We start from the raw sequence: 14924 nt of genomic DNA, 5'->3' as shown, positions 1-14924 counted from the left end.
ATGAGGGTGAGAGTGACCCTTGTGGTAAGGTACATGTCATATTCGATGAGTCGTTACATTGGAATAAGCAAAAGCCAATACTTAGGTATGAGATTTTATGACCCATGGCAGGTTAAAACCATGTTATGAAATCATGTTGTTGCCAATGGGTACCAGCTTTGTTTTGAAAAGAAAAAAAGATTGTTGGTGAAGTGTTGCAAGAGTGAATGCAGCTTTAGGTTATGGGCATCTTGGATGACTGATGAAGAGACCTTCCAAATAAAGTCTTTTAAAAGTGATCATACTTGTGCCGGAAACTTCAAGATGGGATCACTTATTACATATGCATGGATTGGGAGTCACTACACAACGAAAATATTAGCTAGGCAGAAGATGAGTGTAAGAAAGCTTAGATTGGTTGTAATAAAGAAGTTTCACATACAAGTTAGCCTTGTCCAATGTAGGAGGGCTAAAAAATATGCACCAACATTGATCGAAGGAAATCTTGTGGAACAGGAACACTATGCCAAACTTTGGTCATATGGTGTAAGGATAGAAGCTAACGACATGTCAGATGGGAAAAAGTATTTCAATAGATTCTATGTGTGTTTTGAGGGTGTGATAAAGGGATGGATGGGGTTGTAGGAAAATAATAGGGCTAGATGGTGGTTTCTTAAAGGGAATATGCAAAGGGTAATTGCTTAGTATAGTTGGAAGGGATGCAAAAACTATGGCGCTTCTTCCTCGAACGCCGACCACCCCTTCTCATGCTCCATCAACGACTTCTTCTGCCTCCAACCCTCCCATCGACCACTATCGTCGTCGATACTCCACCACCGACATTTTCTCCTGCGCAACCTCCTTGCCCGCAACCTTTTCCACCGTCGTCTTTCCAACTCTCGCTCTCTTAATTCAAGTATTTTACTTACATTCCCGATTTTTGATGAAGTTGTGATTGCTTTATTACTTAAAGTTGGGGAGAGTGAACTCACTTTATCTTGCCCTGTTTATGTATGAGCTCATCCCTTTGTTCGTGGATTTGCCCCAATTTGTTTGGAGCTTTGTAGTTCATGATCTGCCCTAAATTCTCTCTACATGGATTTGTTCAGAGATTTGTAGTTCATGGATTTTCCCCAATCTTGAACACAGGTCACGAAAGGTACTTTGTCTCCTTCTTAACCCATGTACTACTTCGTCTCCTTCTTAATCCTCTGTAAATTATTCTTAATCCTTTGGGTTCTAATTAAACAACTCTTAGCTTTGTTTTTCTATGGCTTTTGAGTTCCGATCAAAATGTTGATTCTTTCATCATACATTTATTTCAATTTCATTCTTTCTATTTTAGTTTCGATGAAAATAATCGGTTATTAGAATGAAATAGACTCCATTATAAATATAACATATCAACCATTTATCCTATTAGGATTTTTGCGATATCCAAACTTGATATTAACATCAGTGGGTGGGTAGAAGAAGCAGAAACTGCATTCTAATTATAAACTTGTTTTTTTGTTCTTTGTTGATTGTTGGATAACAGGTGAAAGTTCCAACTTGGATCGGTGATAATAAAGAAGAATTTCAATGAATGTTACACTGTGAAGATGGTAGTCAACGTGTCTAAAGCTATAAAAGTACGAATTTGAGATTCTATTCGTATAGTAATTACTTGTAAGAATCGTCAATATCTTGTAACAATTACTATTAGCAATCACTCTCAAACCATATTGTTTTATTTTATCGTTTATTTTTATTAATTGTCACAATACAAATTGTTGGTTGACGAGTTTGATGTGTGTACAAAGGGAAGCCAAGGGACTTGAAAAATGTTGATAAGTTATGTAAAAACGAACTGTGTGTATATTTGTCTATATCTATGTATGCGAAAAATGTTGTTTGAGGGTATATGGTCATTTTGCATAGTCAATTAGATGCAAATCAAACAACAAGTTTCAGTCAAAAATTAATTCAGTCAGAACTTCAAACCCGGTCAACTTTAACCCAATTAGCAGCTATCAAACGACCCTTTAAACGGTTTACAGTCCACACAAACATCATTGCTCATCCGGTCACTTTACCTTGACAAGACTTAACCAAGAAAATCCCCCTTAATCTAGTAAGTTATATGAATGTTTAGTTTTGATTTAATACTAAAAAACGAACTCGATAGAAAGATTTTTCCATATAACATGTATAAAAGCTTGAAATTTTCTAACAATTAAACATAATTTATTTTCGATTTTTTAAAAGAGAAAAGTCATAAATTGATATTGATTAAATATAGAACATATTTACTTAGTTATAAATGTATATTATGAACATATAGTATCACATAGCAAAATACATGGTTAATGACTTGCAAGTCTCATTTTGTATCCATATGGTACGGGTAATTACAAACATATGTTATCTTTAATTCTTTATATTTTAAAATTATTTTGCAATCTTGGATTCACCTTATATTAAGCTCATTTGTTATCTTTATTTTTGGTTTGAAATAAAATCGGAAAGGACACAAAGGGCAGAGGCAGTGTAAGTAAAAATAGTGGGTGTGGACAACTAGTTAAGGGTTGTTATCATAATCCAAAAGGTGACACCTCATATGTCATGTCAAAATGGTGAGAAAATTGACAACTAATTATAACATCTTTAACTTTCTATGTCATCATTTCTTTTTTTATTTTTATTTTTTGGTTTTTTTTCTTTTTTCAATTTATTTATTTTTTATTTTTTTGTTCAATATATTTTTTTTAATCACGTTGGATTAATTCAAAAAAACGAAACATGCAATTTAATTAACTTTTAGATTAACCATAACATTAAAAGCTTAATTAAAAAAAAACAAACACACAACGTTGAACGCCAAAAAAAAAAAACCATTGTCCTAAAAACTAAAAACCGATCAACTAATCACCCAAATATTGTTTTTCGATTTTCTTTTTCATCTTCCGGGGCACTTGCGCTTCTCGTAGTCCCATATTTTCTTCGCTAATCCTTCACCATTTGATCTTTCTCTGCTTGCTTACGAAGAAACTCCAAGTGCTCACGTTGCACATCAACCTTTTGTTGGACGATCACATTGTGTTGGTCGAACTTCGCTTTCATTTCTGCCAACTCTTGTGCCCTTCTATCAAATTCGTCCGCGTGACGTTGAGCGCGTTTTGCTTTGTCGCGTCCGATCGATCGGCATGGGGGAAGATCTATTCAATGTCGTCGGGGATGTCATTCGTGTCGCGTTGAGGTCAATGTTAGTTCATGTGTCGAAAACATCAAATGAACTATAATTGTGAGACCTCTTTGATTGTGCCTCTGACGATGTTATCACCTTAATCCGTTTTGGGTCTAACTTGACAATCTCTCATATTTTTTCAAACTTGAAAGTGTGCCCCATTTCGACTTGATATTATTCCCACGCAGCTTTGTACACATCAAAATCATTTGCACCTTTTTTTTGCGATTCTAGTCTCATGAAAATCTCATTAAACTGGGTGCGCCGATGATTAATCGGAGTCCACTTGCTACTAAGCATATCAATATTGTGATATGGTTGTTTCTTCATAAGAGCGTGGAATTTGCCACGCACGATTTCCCAAAACCTAATTCTCCGCACATCATTTCCGATGGTTAAACTCTTTGAAGTCCCAGATCATGCCACCGCCAATGCGTACTCTTCCTCCGGTGTCCAACATAGTGGAGGATCTTCTTCCGTATCTGAAACTGCCTTCCTTTTCCTTTTCCCTTTTCCTTTCTCTCTTCCTTTCCGACTGCCTCCCGCTTGTGTTTTAGGAAAAGTTTTTGGTAGTGGTTGTGTGGTTGTTTGTTGCATGGAAGTGAAAACACCGAAAATGTTTTGTTGAAGATTTAGGTTTTACTACATGTAAGGGGATGTAGGAAATTGCATTAGGGGTGAGTTTGAGTTGAACATGTTCATATAACTTTCGTATTATACGAACCCCATTGGAATGGATGTGTTTGTGTTTAGAGATAGGGTGTTAGGCTTTTGCTCCATATTGGTTCAAAGGAAAAGTGGTTTTTTTTAAGTTGAAAATAGAATGAATATGAGAGAAGATTGTGTGGTTAAAATTATGTTTGTATGTGTATTTATATTTAAAATAAAAAATAAGTTTATTTTATTTTATTTTAGATATTGACCGTTCGTCAACGGTCAAAAAGTGACCGTTCTACGCGTTATGAATCGTTATAGGGGCAACGAAGGGTAAAGAAATGGCTCGTAATGGACAAAAACGAAATGGAGGGGGCGGTGTTTAGCCGTGACCACGGCGTTAAGCCCGTGCCACGTCAAACTATGGATCATGGTGATAGCCTTGGAAATGTAGGTTTCACATTGAAAGATGAAAATAAAGAAGTCAGACTCTATAGGTGGGGTGGTGTGTTTGGGGAACCATAAACAGCAATGTACACTACCAAAATTTCCAAAAATAGCAGTGTGCTTTACCAAAATTCTTGATTACAATACAGCAATGTACAGTACCAAAATTAAGGCATGAATTATCCAAGTTTTTTGTTTACTCTATATTGGAATGAAGGAAATCAATAGAAATTACTTAATATTAATGAAAAAAATACATGTTAGGAAGGAACAAAAAAGAAAGGGTGATCTCGGTTTCTTCTAATTATAAAACTGTGTTTCAATTAAATTTTGCATTTTAATTAGGTCATCCAATCAATCAATTTACAAAACATAGCATATCATATTTAAGTAAGAATTCCACCCATCGATTTGATTAAAACAAGTGCATATATAGGAAATTTATATAGAAAACAAAAGTATTCCAGAGAAGGTTAGGGAGGATAATGCATGAATCTCAACAAAAATAAAACCAATAGTATTAGCATATATATATATATATATATATATATATATATATATATATATATATATATATATATATATATATATATATATATATATATATATATATATATATTATGATGATGATATTGAAGTTCTACAATTAAGAAATTATCCAAAATATAAATTAAAAAGTTTAACCATCATTGTGCAAGCAACAAGTTTAACATATCAAAATTGTATCACAAATCTAGGAAAGTGATTATAAGCTTTACTTGTTTGCTTGGATAAACTCCCTGTATTCTTTCTTCATTTTGACCCCGGATACACTCCTGCATAATATCTCAATTCCATTGTTAGAGTGAAAAGAGTTTCTAAAATAGGAAATTAAGAAGGAAAAGAATTAAAAGATTTGGCAACCTGATCATTTCTTTATGCTTGAAGAACTGGACACATGGCGTACCCATGATGTTTGCTGCCTCAGCAACTTCCTGATCTTCTTCTATATCAATCTCAACATAATGGACATTCTCCTCAAATTCATCTATCACCTGTTTCATTTTCATTCATTAACCAATTATTAATGGATTTTAGCCAAAGTTTCTTTCTTTCAAGTTAAAAAGATGAAATAACATTAATTAATGAATGAATGACCTTGCTGAGGATCGGCTTCAATGTCCTACATGGACCACATGAGGGTGCTGTGTATAACACACAAATCAGCCGTGGACTTTCATGATACAATTTACGCACTGCATACTGTTATTTAAAAAAATAATAATAAGAAAAAATATATTGTGAAAATAAGGGTATAAATGTCAAATACCTGTCCCTTGTGCTTTGTAAGTGTAATGTCAAATCCTTCTTTTTCATCACTTGTTGTGACCTCTTTTTCAGCTTCTTCACCATGGTGCTGCAAGTAAATTGCAAGCTTATGACACATTTTATGCATATATATAATAGGAATATGAAAAAAAAAAAAAAAAAAAAAAAGGTGAAATAAATACCTGATGAAATTCAACAAGAAGATTATTGGTGACAAGATATCTCTCCACTGACAGAGCAGCAATGCACCCTGATCCAGCTGCAGTTATGGCTTGCCTCCATTCATGATCCTATATATATAAAAAATATATATATATTGGATATAAATCGTAAAGTATAAAAAAGGATAAGGTTGAATTGGTCATTATCAAATTAAATTACCTGAACATCTCCTGCAACAAACACTCCTTCAGTTGAAGTCTTTGCAGTGCCTTCTTCAACCAAAATATATCCAGTGTCATCAAGTTTGACTTGACCTTCCAGCAATTGACTGTTTGGAGAATGACCAATTCCATAAAACAATCCTTTGACCTCTAATACTGATTCCACTCCTGTATCAAGTCTTTTGGTCAAAACACCAGACATCTGCCCTTTACTATTGCTCACAACATCAACTGTTTCTGTGTTGTAATGCACCGTGATATTTGGATTATCAAAAACTCTGAAACATTCGCCATAATCAACCTGTTATACAAAGAAGAAAGAATCCCAGTCTTTTAACTACTTCCATGAAGACATGGATATGATATGATCATATATTTTCTAACCTGTCCTGCATAGCTCGTGATGCCTTTAATTGATCCCTGCGCACAAGTAAATGTACATGTCTTGCATATTTAGTCAAATATATTGCTTCCTCAGTTGCTGTATCACCTCCTCCAACAACAGCAAGAACTTGACCCTTAAAAATTGGTGAAGCTCCATCACAGATTGCACAGGCACTAATTCCCCTACTCCAGAACTCATCTTCACGAGGTAATTTAAGCCTTTTGGCAGTCGCCCCTGTAGCCATTATGATACTATTACACTTTACTATGCGATCACTACTTTGTACAGTGAAAGGACTGGTGTTCACATCAACAAATTCAACATCTTCTTGAAAAAGCTCTGCTCCCCAACGCTCAGCTTGACTACGCATCCTATCCATCAAGTCTGGACCAGTGATTCCTTCTGGAAACCCTGGAAAGTTCTCAACTTCTGTGGTGGTCATCAATTGTCCACCAGGAACACCGCCTATTTGATATCCCTCAAACATTACAGGCTTCAAATTGGCACGACCTGCGTAGATTGCTGCTGTGTAACCAGCAGGTCCTGAACCTATAATCACCAAATTTTCAACACCTGAAAGCATTCCATGGAATACTGGTTAGACTCTCAACGTTTCCTTCAGATCAATGCAAACCACATCCTCTTTCTACTTCGCTTTGTTGATTTTGAGGTTTAAACATACACATGGATACATACGTAAATGATTTTAAAAAATAATAAGTTAAAACCTGGAGAAGTAGGTTGATCAGCCGAGTAAGCCTTAACGGTTACTGATAACGGCAGCGGCGGATGAGAACGGTGGTAATATGGGAACTGGCCACCGATTGCAGCGACCGAGTCATACCGAAGAGTGCTAGTGCCTTGGCTGTTCAATCCAAAAAAGATTCGGTTCGCGTTTGTTGAGGGACTGGACCTAGTACAGGTCGGTCGGCTGCCGAGACTATTTTTTCCGACGGCAATGCCGATTCCGATTCCGATTCCGACGCTGTTGGCCACCTGCGCAGTTGTAGCCATCAGGTTCGAATCGGACGATACCCCAACTAACCCAAATGTCAATTGACGGACACCTGAACGTTTTGACAAGCCACAACGGAAATATGTTGGGTTTGGGAAAACGGACAACGAACAATGTTAACAAAACTTTGGAATTTCGATAGCTTGTTAATTTAAAGAAAACACTCAGGTTAATTGGGTTTAATATTGGGCTAAGGTTGAAATTAGGCAATGAATTATTGAATTTGTGTTTATTTACATATTAAACTCATTTTTAAGTTATAAATACTCATTGAATTTATTAATTTTATTCAAAATAGTTAATATATTATCATCGGTCGTAAATACCATTTGAATCAATAACAAAATATTACTAACTATTAAAAAATTTAGTTATTATATGAACATAAATTTACTATTTAGTGTCTAGTATCAACGTTAACTCTTATTTTTTGTTGGTCTTGTTTTAGAGTTTTTTATACATTGCAAATCACATTGTAAAGAAGCAGGCATGTATATTTAACAATGATAAACATAAGTACACAATATATTAACAATTTAATTGTTAAGATGTAAAATTAAGGTTTAAAAATGTGTGGCAGTGTGAATAATGAATTATTTTGTGTAGGTTGGCTATGGCATAATTGATGATGAATCATTAATACTAATTATATATATATTAAATTTGTTTTCCCTTAGCTATAATATTCTTGATGTAATTTTGACATATTTAGTCCACATGTTTACATATGTGTTAAAAATGTCAAAAGTGGTTTGCTTCTTTTATTGAATTATAGTTTTACTATTCTCTATGTACTCATCCATATCACCGTCACCGCTTTATCTCTCTATTCTTATTACACTCTCGATTCTTATTGAACCATGGTCACCGCCTCACTATCCTATAATCCACAGCCTTCATCTCGATCCTTCCTCAACCCTCTTCGTCTCCACCGTTTCTCCCTTTTTCTTCACTACCCATTCATCTTCGCCATTTGATTCGTTCATCGACATCCTGTTGCGTGCTCGCAAATCCTCTTCATCGACATCTAACCACTGATATCAACACCACCTCTCTGACTCCTTTCATCTTCTTTGGTTGCAGCAGTTTTACTTTACCCATCGTCTTCCATAGAACAGTTGCTTCATTGAGATGTTGGACGAGATCGACAGGGAAGAGGGGGATGCAACAACGCACGTCGGCGGTGCTGCTGCTGGCAGATTCCTCCTCCGCATTCTTCTTCACACATCACCGCTCCATCTTACTACACATCAAGAAGCTTCCATCGGTTCCAAAACCCACCGTCTCTGTCTAAAAGCATCAACATAGAAGAAGAATTGTTCCTCCTCCGCTTCTCCTCTAAGGTCTGCTTCCCATATATGGTCATCTTTTTTTGCTTTCCCCTCTTTCATGCTTTCCAGATATTTCTCCTTTCTGATGCCTGATATTGATCTCCATCTTTCTCCTTTCGATTCTTCACAGCTTCTAATGATATTTGGAATTTACGTCTTCCCTCTTCAATTGAAGCTTCAAACAGGTTTAAGGTTGTTTGTAGGCGACGTAACAACATCCAGATGAGCCCTAATTGTTTTCTGGTTTCGATTTTGGAATCAACAATTAATTATTGACAACAACAATATCATTCAGGTCAGGAACATTCTCCTTTTGAATTTATTTGATTATCCATGGCGTCGTCTACACTTCCCTATGTTTTGTGCTTGACGTCTGCAACTTCCGACTTCCTCCTGATGTCATCGTTCATTTTTTATTTGGGTATGTGTTTTGTGCTTTGTAATTGATGTTGGAGTGGATGTGTTTTCTGATTTGTAAATGAGACTGATACTGAAGACTAAAACCGGAGTTACATCTGCGTCGCCATCTACCCATCAATCCACAGTCAGTCCCAAGTGAATCTTATGTACGACCTGCACACGGAAACCTAGCTTTCTTTTTGTGTCAATTATGCTTTTTATCGATTGATATTCTACTCATCTGATTTGGGTTTTTTTTCCTATTGCTAATAATTTCGATCCTATTATGAATTTCTTCCTCTATTGGCTGAAGAAGAAGAGAATGAAGGAGGTGCTCCAACGATTTACAAACGAATAGGTTTCAGTTGCGCCCCAATACTCTGGTCTGTATTTCTGGAGGGTTATCCAAGCTTCAAATGATGACAACCCAATAGTTAAAAGACGAAGACAGGGCAAACCCGATTCTCCAATTTCAAGTCAAAGGTAACCCTAATTTATCCAATTTCAAATCCAAGCCAAAGAGTAACCTAGATTTGATTCGGTAGTTCTAACTTTTCAGATTTCTCGCTGTAAGTTACACATTTCCCATTCATCATTTTCGTTTCTTTACTTAATTCAATGCTTTTCAATTCTCATTTAAACATACTGACACGTCATGGTTATAATTGTTTGCTACCCCTACTTATTTCAAAAGAATTATGCAGATACAGCTGAGTCAACTACTTAATAAAAATCATGAATATCTATCAGTGTGTTGTATTAAATGATTAAACCATCACATTATTTTGTGACAAAATGGTTGTTGATTTTTTATGACCTTTGATTTCCCATTTCCCTCACTACTTATCACTTACATGAATCTTTTGCTATTGTTTTATGATAGCTTCATTTTATTTACTTCTTTTTATAGTTTATTTTAGTACATTTCATTCGCAGTTTAGTTAACTTCCATGCATATTTTCCCTTTTGTTATTTTTATGACCATTTCGGAGTAGTTTCTAGTTTCTTGAGCATTATTGCAGATTTTCTTGGAAACTAGCGGGGCGGCACTCTTGGGAGGCGATTGAGCTTGAAAGGAATTGGGGATTTCGTGCTTGATGGCTATGAAGGTGACTCATGGGGTAGACTTGTCAATTGCTTGAAGGCTTGGAAGAATTGAGCTTTAAATTTGAAAGACGCGGGAGAATTCTTGAGTGTGCAAGATCAATATTTGGGAGTTTGCGGAAGTTTAGAGTGACGTGGATGGACAAATTGGGCTTTAATTGAAGAAATATTGAAGAAAAATGGGCTAGGAGTTGATTGGATTCGAACTGGGCCATTGGATTACCTGTGGGGGCCCAAAACTTGAAGAAGCCCAAAATTACACGTCAGAGCCCGTGGCCCGCGTAAGATTCCCCGCGGCCCGCGTGGTTCCTAACAAGGGCAATTTCGGGATTTTGCTAAGAGCTCTATTTTGGGAAGTTTGGTGTGCCTCTTTAGCCTTATCTTGAAGGTCCGATTTGGAGACTTTCTCTCTGGAGTTTGGAGCACTTTTGGAGGCCAAGAACACTTGAAGAATATCTTCTTTTCATCTCTTGAATCTTGTCAAATGTTTGGTACAATCTTATCTAACTTTGTTCATTTGAGTTTAGCCATGCTTGGCTAAACAAATCTTGGTTGACTTTTTGTTGAATCTTTTGAACTTTTGTTGGATGTTGAAGAATCCATGAACTTGTTCTTAAATCTTTATGGAATTGTTTTGTGTTTTATCATATAATCACTACTAGTATGTTTTTATTCATGAGTTTAAATATGTTTGTGGTGATTAGTTGGCTAATTTCTTGATTAAGTAAATGATCCTCAAATTAGCAAGCAACAAATGATTTTTGTGTTGTTTTTGCTTCACACAATCATAAAAACATTTCCTCCAACATGGTGGTGAAAGCATTTGACCCCTCTTGAATTTGGTGACTTTTTGGTTCTTAATGCTAGTTGAATTTCACTAATTACATGCTATTTGGAATTAGTGACTTTGACTAAGGAAATTGTTATGAGCTTCTCTAGCCATTTCAACAATTAAGAAAAGTCTAGGTAATCTCAAGCTCCTTGGATTGCTATAGCCAAATTAAGGATTTAAGTCAAAGTATTGCACCATTGGATTCTAATGATATGTTCATCAAAAGTCAAAGTGAGGAAACTTTAAGTCAACCATCTCTCCCTTATTGATTTTACATCAAACTCTTATTTTTGTTGCATTTGTCTATTTAAATCATAGTTAATTCTAGTTTGTTTCAAGTATTTCAAAACATCAAAACCCCCCATTTTATTTTTATTGTCATTTTACAAGTATTTTTACAAAGAGATTTTTCATAGAGTTATAAATTGAACCAATCTCCGTGGATTCGATCCCTTTACCACTATACACTATTTTAGTGTGTAATATTTAGAGTTATTATTTGTGTTGGCCTCGACAACCACCAAATTTTTGGCGCTGTTGCCGGGGATTGGTTTTGATTTAATCAGTTTGTTTCTCTATGCCTAGATCTCATTGTGCATGTACTCTAGTTTAAAACTCAAAAATTCAAGAAAAAAGTGTGGTTCGGGAATGAACATTCCTAGCATTGAAGATAAACTTTCTGATCTAGATCAGTTAGTTATGATGATTGAAAGTGACCAAAGTGTGCAGCCCACACCTCTTCTTTGTGATTTTTGTGCCCAAAATGGACATCAATCCGACATGTGTCCATATTTACAAGGAGAATGGGAAGAAGTGCAAGAGAAGGGAAGCTACTACTGGTCAAACCAATGGAGTTATGATCAACCTCAACATGATCAATGGTGGGACAACAACCAAGCTTGGGGATACAACCAATACCAAAGCTCATACCAAGGTTGGAAAAGTGACCAATACCAACAACCTCCACAGTTCCAACATCCATATCCTCCACCTTCTCAACAACCTAAAATGCCAAGCATGTCCTTAGAGGACATTGTGAAGAGCATTGCCACATCTACTCAAAATTTCCAGGAAACAACGCAAGCTAGCCTCAAAAGCTTAGAGAAACAAATAACACAACTTTCTCAAACAATAAGTATAATGGAAGCTCAAGACAAAGTACCATCTGAAGAGAGCTCATGTCATAGCACATGTGCCATTCCTTTGAAAGATGAGAAAATTTTTGATGGCTCAAGAGTGTTATGTGAAGAAGAGGAAGAAGGAGCAGATGTAGAAGAGGCTATCAAGGAGGAAGAAGAAATTGAGAAAGATGTCAATGAAACTATAGAGGACATGTTGGGGGTTAACAAAAGAGAGGTTGAGCCACCCACTACCATTGAGAAACTAACTCCATTGGTAGATGAACCACAAGAGCCGGGAATGATAAATATGTCGGACCCTTTAAAGGATACATATGTCAAGAATGAAGATGCCCAACCGGTCACCAACTTGACCACCATGTCAAAGATGGAAGAGTTGGTCACCTTACTAAACAAGTACAATAAAGAATATGGTTGGATGCTTTCTATTATCAAAGGTCTAAGTCCGGTATGGTTCTCCCGTAAAAAGAAAGTCAAATACAAGAAAAGAGTCCCAATGGAGGTGTGGAAACTAAAAAATGTCGACACAGGGCAAATTTTCAATGTTAATGGACATCGGTTGAAACCTTTCTATGAAGGTTTTGATTCAAATGTCCAAGATGTCGTCCATTTGGATGCCCCAAAGTGTTAAATTGAAGTTTGGAGGCGTCTCGCCAAAGACGTTAAAGAAGGGCATTTTTGGGAAGCATTGTGCTTTCGTCTTTTATAAACCGAATAAAATGATTTTGAAAATTTTTTGTGTTGAAAATGTTCATTTTTGAAAAATTTTAAGCTTTATTCTCACCTTTGGTCCAAACCTTTTATTGTGTTTTTGAAACCGGGACTTCGCGGGAATCATTTAGGCCAAAAATCAAGTTTTTGAAAAATTTCAAATTTTAAGGTGCAGGAAGTCACGCGGCCCGCATAAGGTCATGTGCGGCTTATGTGCGGCCCATTCCTTGCCCGCGTAAAACAATCACCTCTAGCCCTGTTCAGCTCACGCGGCCAGCATGCGGGTTCCACGCGGCCCGCGGGGCTGGTTTCAACACTTAGTATTTTTTGAGCTTCAGTTCACGCGGCCTTTACGCGGTCCGCGTGTTTTGACCCAAAATTCTTCTGGACCTTCTGTGAACTCAAGAGGAAACCAAGAATGTTACACGCGGCCTCTACGCGGCCCGCGCCCCGCCCGCGCTCCACACAAAAACTCGATTTCCCGGAGATCTACCGGTCGGAATCCCGCGAGACCACCACCATTATTCACCATTTTTCCTCCTCTACAAAACCTTATGCTCTACCCAACCCTCCGATTTAGGTCATTTCCGCCCTTTCCTTAAGCATTGAGGACAATGCTTGTTCTTAAGCTTGGGGTGGGGCATTTCCCTTTTCTTTTACTTTTTTTTTCTTTTTTTCATGCATTTTTAGCTAAGTTGCATAACATTTTAGTATTAAGCTAATTTTCTGTCACACCCCAAAACCGGAACGGCGGAAACGTTCTGGGGTGGATGACGTCATGTCAAGTATCACAACACATGCATTAATAGTAATAATTTTACATGGTTACATTACAATACATCGAAGTAAAACAAGTAAATATAAGTAAGTACGGCATGGCACTAAGCTATCTTCATCAGCTGCTCCAGGGATGTACCTGTCTAATGCTAACCTGAGAATACAAGTTATTTGAAAAGCGAGTATCAGTATTTTTACAAATGCTGGTGAGTTCATAAGCATTTAGTGATGTTTTTAATCAAATAACTTTATAAAGTAGTAGTCTAAGTGTTTACTGTGCATTAGAGTTCTTTCCAGAAAATCCTATATTTTCTTTAATAAAAGCAGCCTTCTACCAAGACTGGTCAGTGTTATGTGGTAAAAAGTAGTTTTCCCTTAATTGCTATCATTATCAAAATACTTAATTTGATTATTAAAGAAAGCAAACGACATCAGGGAAATGACATATGCCTCAGCAGTGAGGACTGCTGACTAAGGCAAGGAATCATAGACTCCAGGATAGTATCGAATGAACGACACGCCTGGTTCAGTCTAACAAATAGAGACACAGACCCCAGAAGGTACCAAATGGAAGGTACAGCTGGTAAGGTCTAACACAGTGAATACAGACCGCAGACAATATCAGATGAAAGATACGTCTAGCGAGGTCTATAACAGCGAACGCAGTGAATACAGTGGATTCTGTGAATATAATGGATACAGACCCCAGACAGCATCAAATGAAAGATACGTCTTGTAAGTTCAAAACAGAGGAGACAGACCCCAGACAATATCAAATGAAAGATACGTCTTGTAAGGTCAAAACAGTGTGACTCTGAAACTGAGTTACCAGCATACAGTGTAAATTGCTGACGAAATACCGTTACCTTAAAGCCAATGAATTATAAGGTAACCCGGGATACTCGTAACCATACTGACTAGAGTACCAGACACCCTACAAGCGTCTATAAGATGTGACATTTGTCACCCGTTGGCTTGGTAGGCCGGGACTGTAGCTAGCAGTCTGGGTGCGGGGTTGTCAATCCCGTATAGATCTATACACACAATGTCCGCTCTCCCTACAGGAGACTCTAGTTACCAACTAGACGACGGAGAAGGTCGTGTCCTGAAGATGCATCCCAAATAGTGGGTTTCTAATGAAAGTGCTGAACTAGAGGTAGAGACTTCCCAATAGTGGGTTTCTAATGTAAGTGTAGACTAGAGGTAGAGACTCTTAACTGAATTGACTGAAGTA

General features: G+C 36.8%; 1 protein-coding gene and 1 long non-coding RNA gene across 2 annotated transcripts; one reads left to right on the top strand and one right to left on the bottom strand.

Moving 5' to 3' along the window:
• Positions 1-383: 383 nt before the first annotated feature.
• Positions 384-1876, top strand: LOC145069220 (uncharacterized). The gene is made up of 2 exons (XR_013689370.1): positions 384-1138; positions 1517-1876. It is a non-coding gene; the product is annotated as an uncharacterized LOC145069220 (long non-coding RNA).
• A 3076-nt stretch (positions 1877-4952) lies between these two features.
• LOC145069866 (thioredoxin reductase NTRC-like) lies at positions 4953-7507 on the bottom strand. The gene is made up of 8 exons (XM_079016810.1): positions 7111-7507; positions 6382-6955; positions 5996-6275; positions 5797-5904; positions 5616-5702; positions 5444-5548; positions 5210-5340; positions 4953-5121 (listed from the first exon to the last, which is right to left on the bottom strand). Exons 1-8 carry the CDS (start codon positions 7394-7396, stop codon positions 5061-5063), a joined length of 1632 nt encoding a protein of 543 aa, XP_078872936.1. The 5' UTR covers positions 7397-7507; the 3' UTR covers positions 4953-5060.
• Positions 7508-14924: the final 7417 nt, after the last annotated feature.

This window comes from Lactuca serriola, chromosome 8 (assembly GCF_051521515.1).
Source record: "Lactuca serriola cultivar US96UC23 chromosome 8, Lser_US96UC23_V15, whole genome shotgun sequence".
Lineage (NCBI taxonomy): Eukaryota > Viridiplantae > Streptophyta > Magnoliopsida > Asterales > Asteraceae > Lactuca > Lactuca serriola.
Note: the sequence above shows the minus strand (reverse complement) of the source record. Positions and strands in the feature narration are given on the sequence as shown.

Excerpts from the sequence above, each read along its gene's own strand:
- LOC145069866 (XM_079016810.1), bottom strand. The coding sequence starts at position 7,396 with ATGGCTACAACTGCGCAGGTGGCCAACAGCGTCGGAATCGGAATCGGA. Across the intron at positions 5,703-5,796 it reads TTCTTGTTGAATTTCATCAG|CACCATGGTGAAGAAGCTGA; the intron begins GTATTTATTTCA and ends ATTTACTTGCAG. Across the intron at positions 5,549-5,615 it reads TTACAAAGCACAAGGGACAG|TATGCAGTGCGTAAATTGTA; the intron begins GTATTTGACATT and ends TTTAAATAACAG.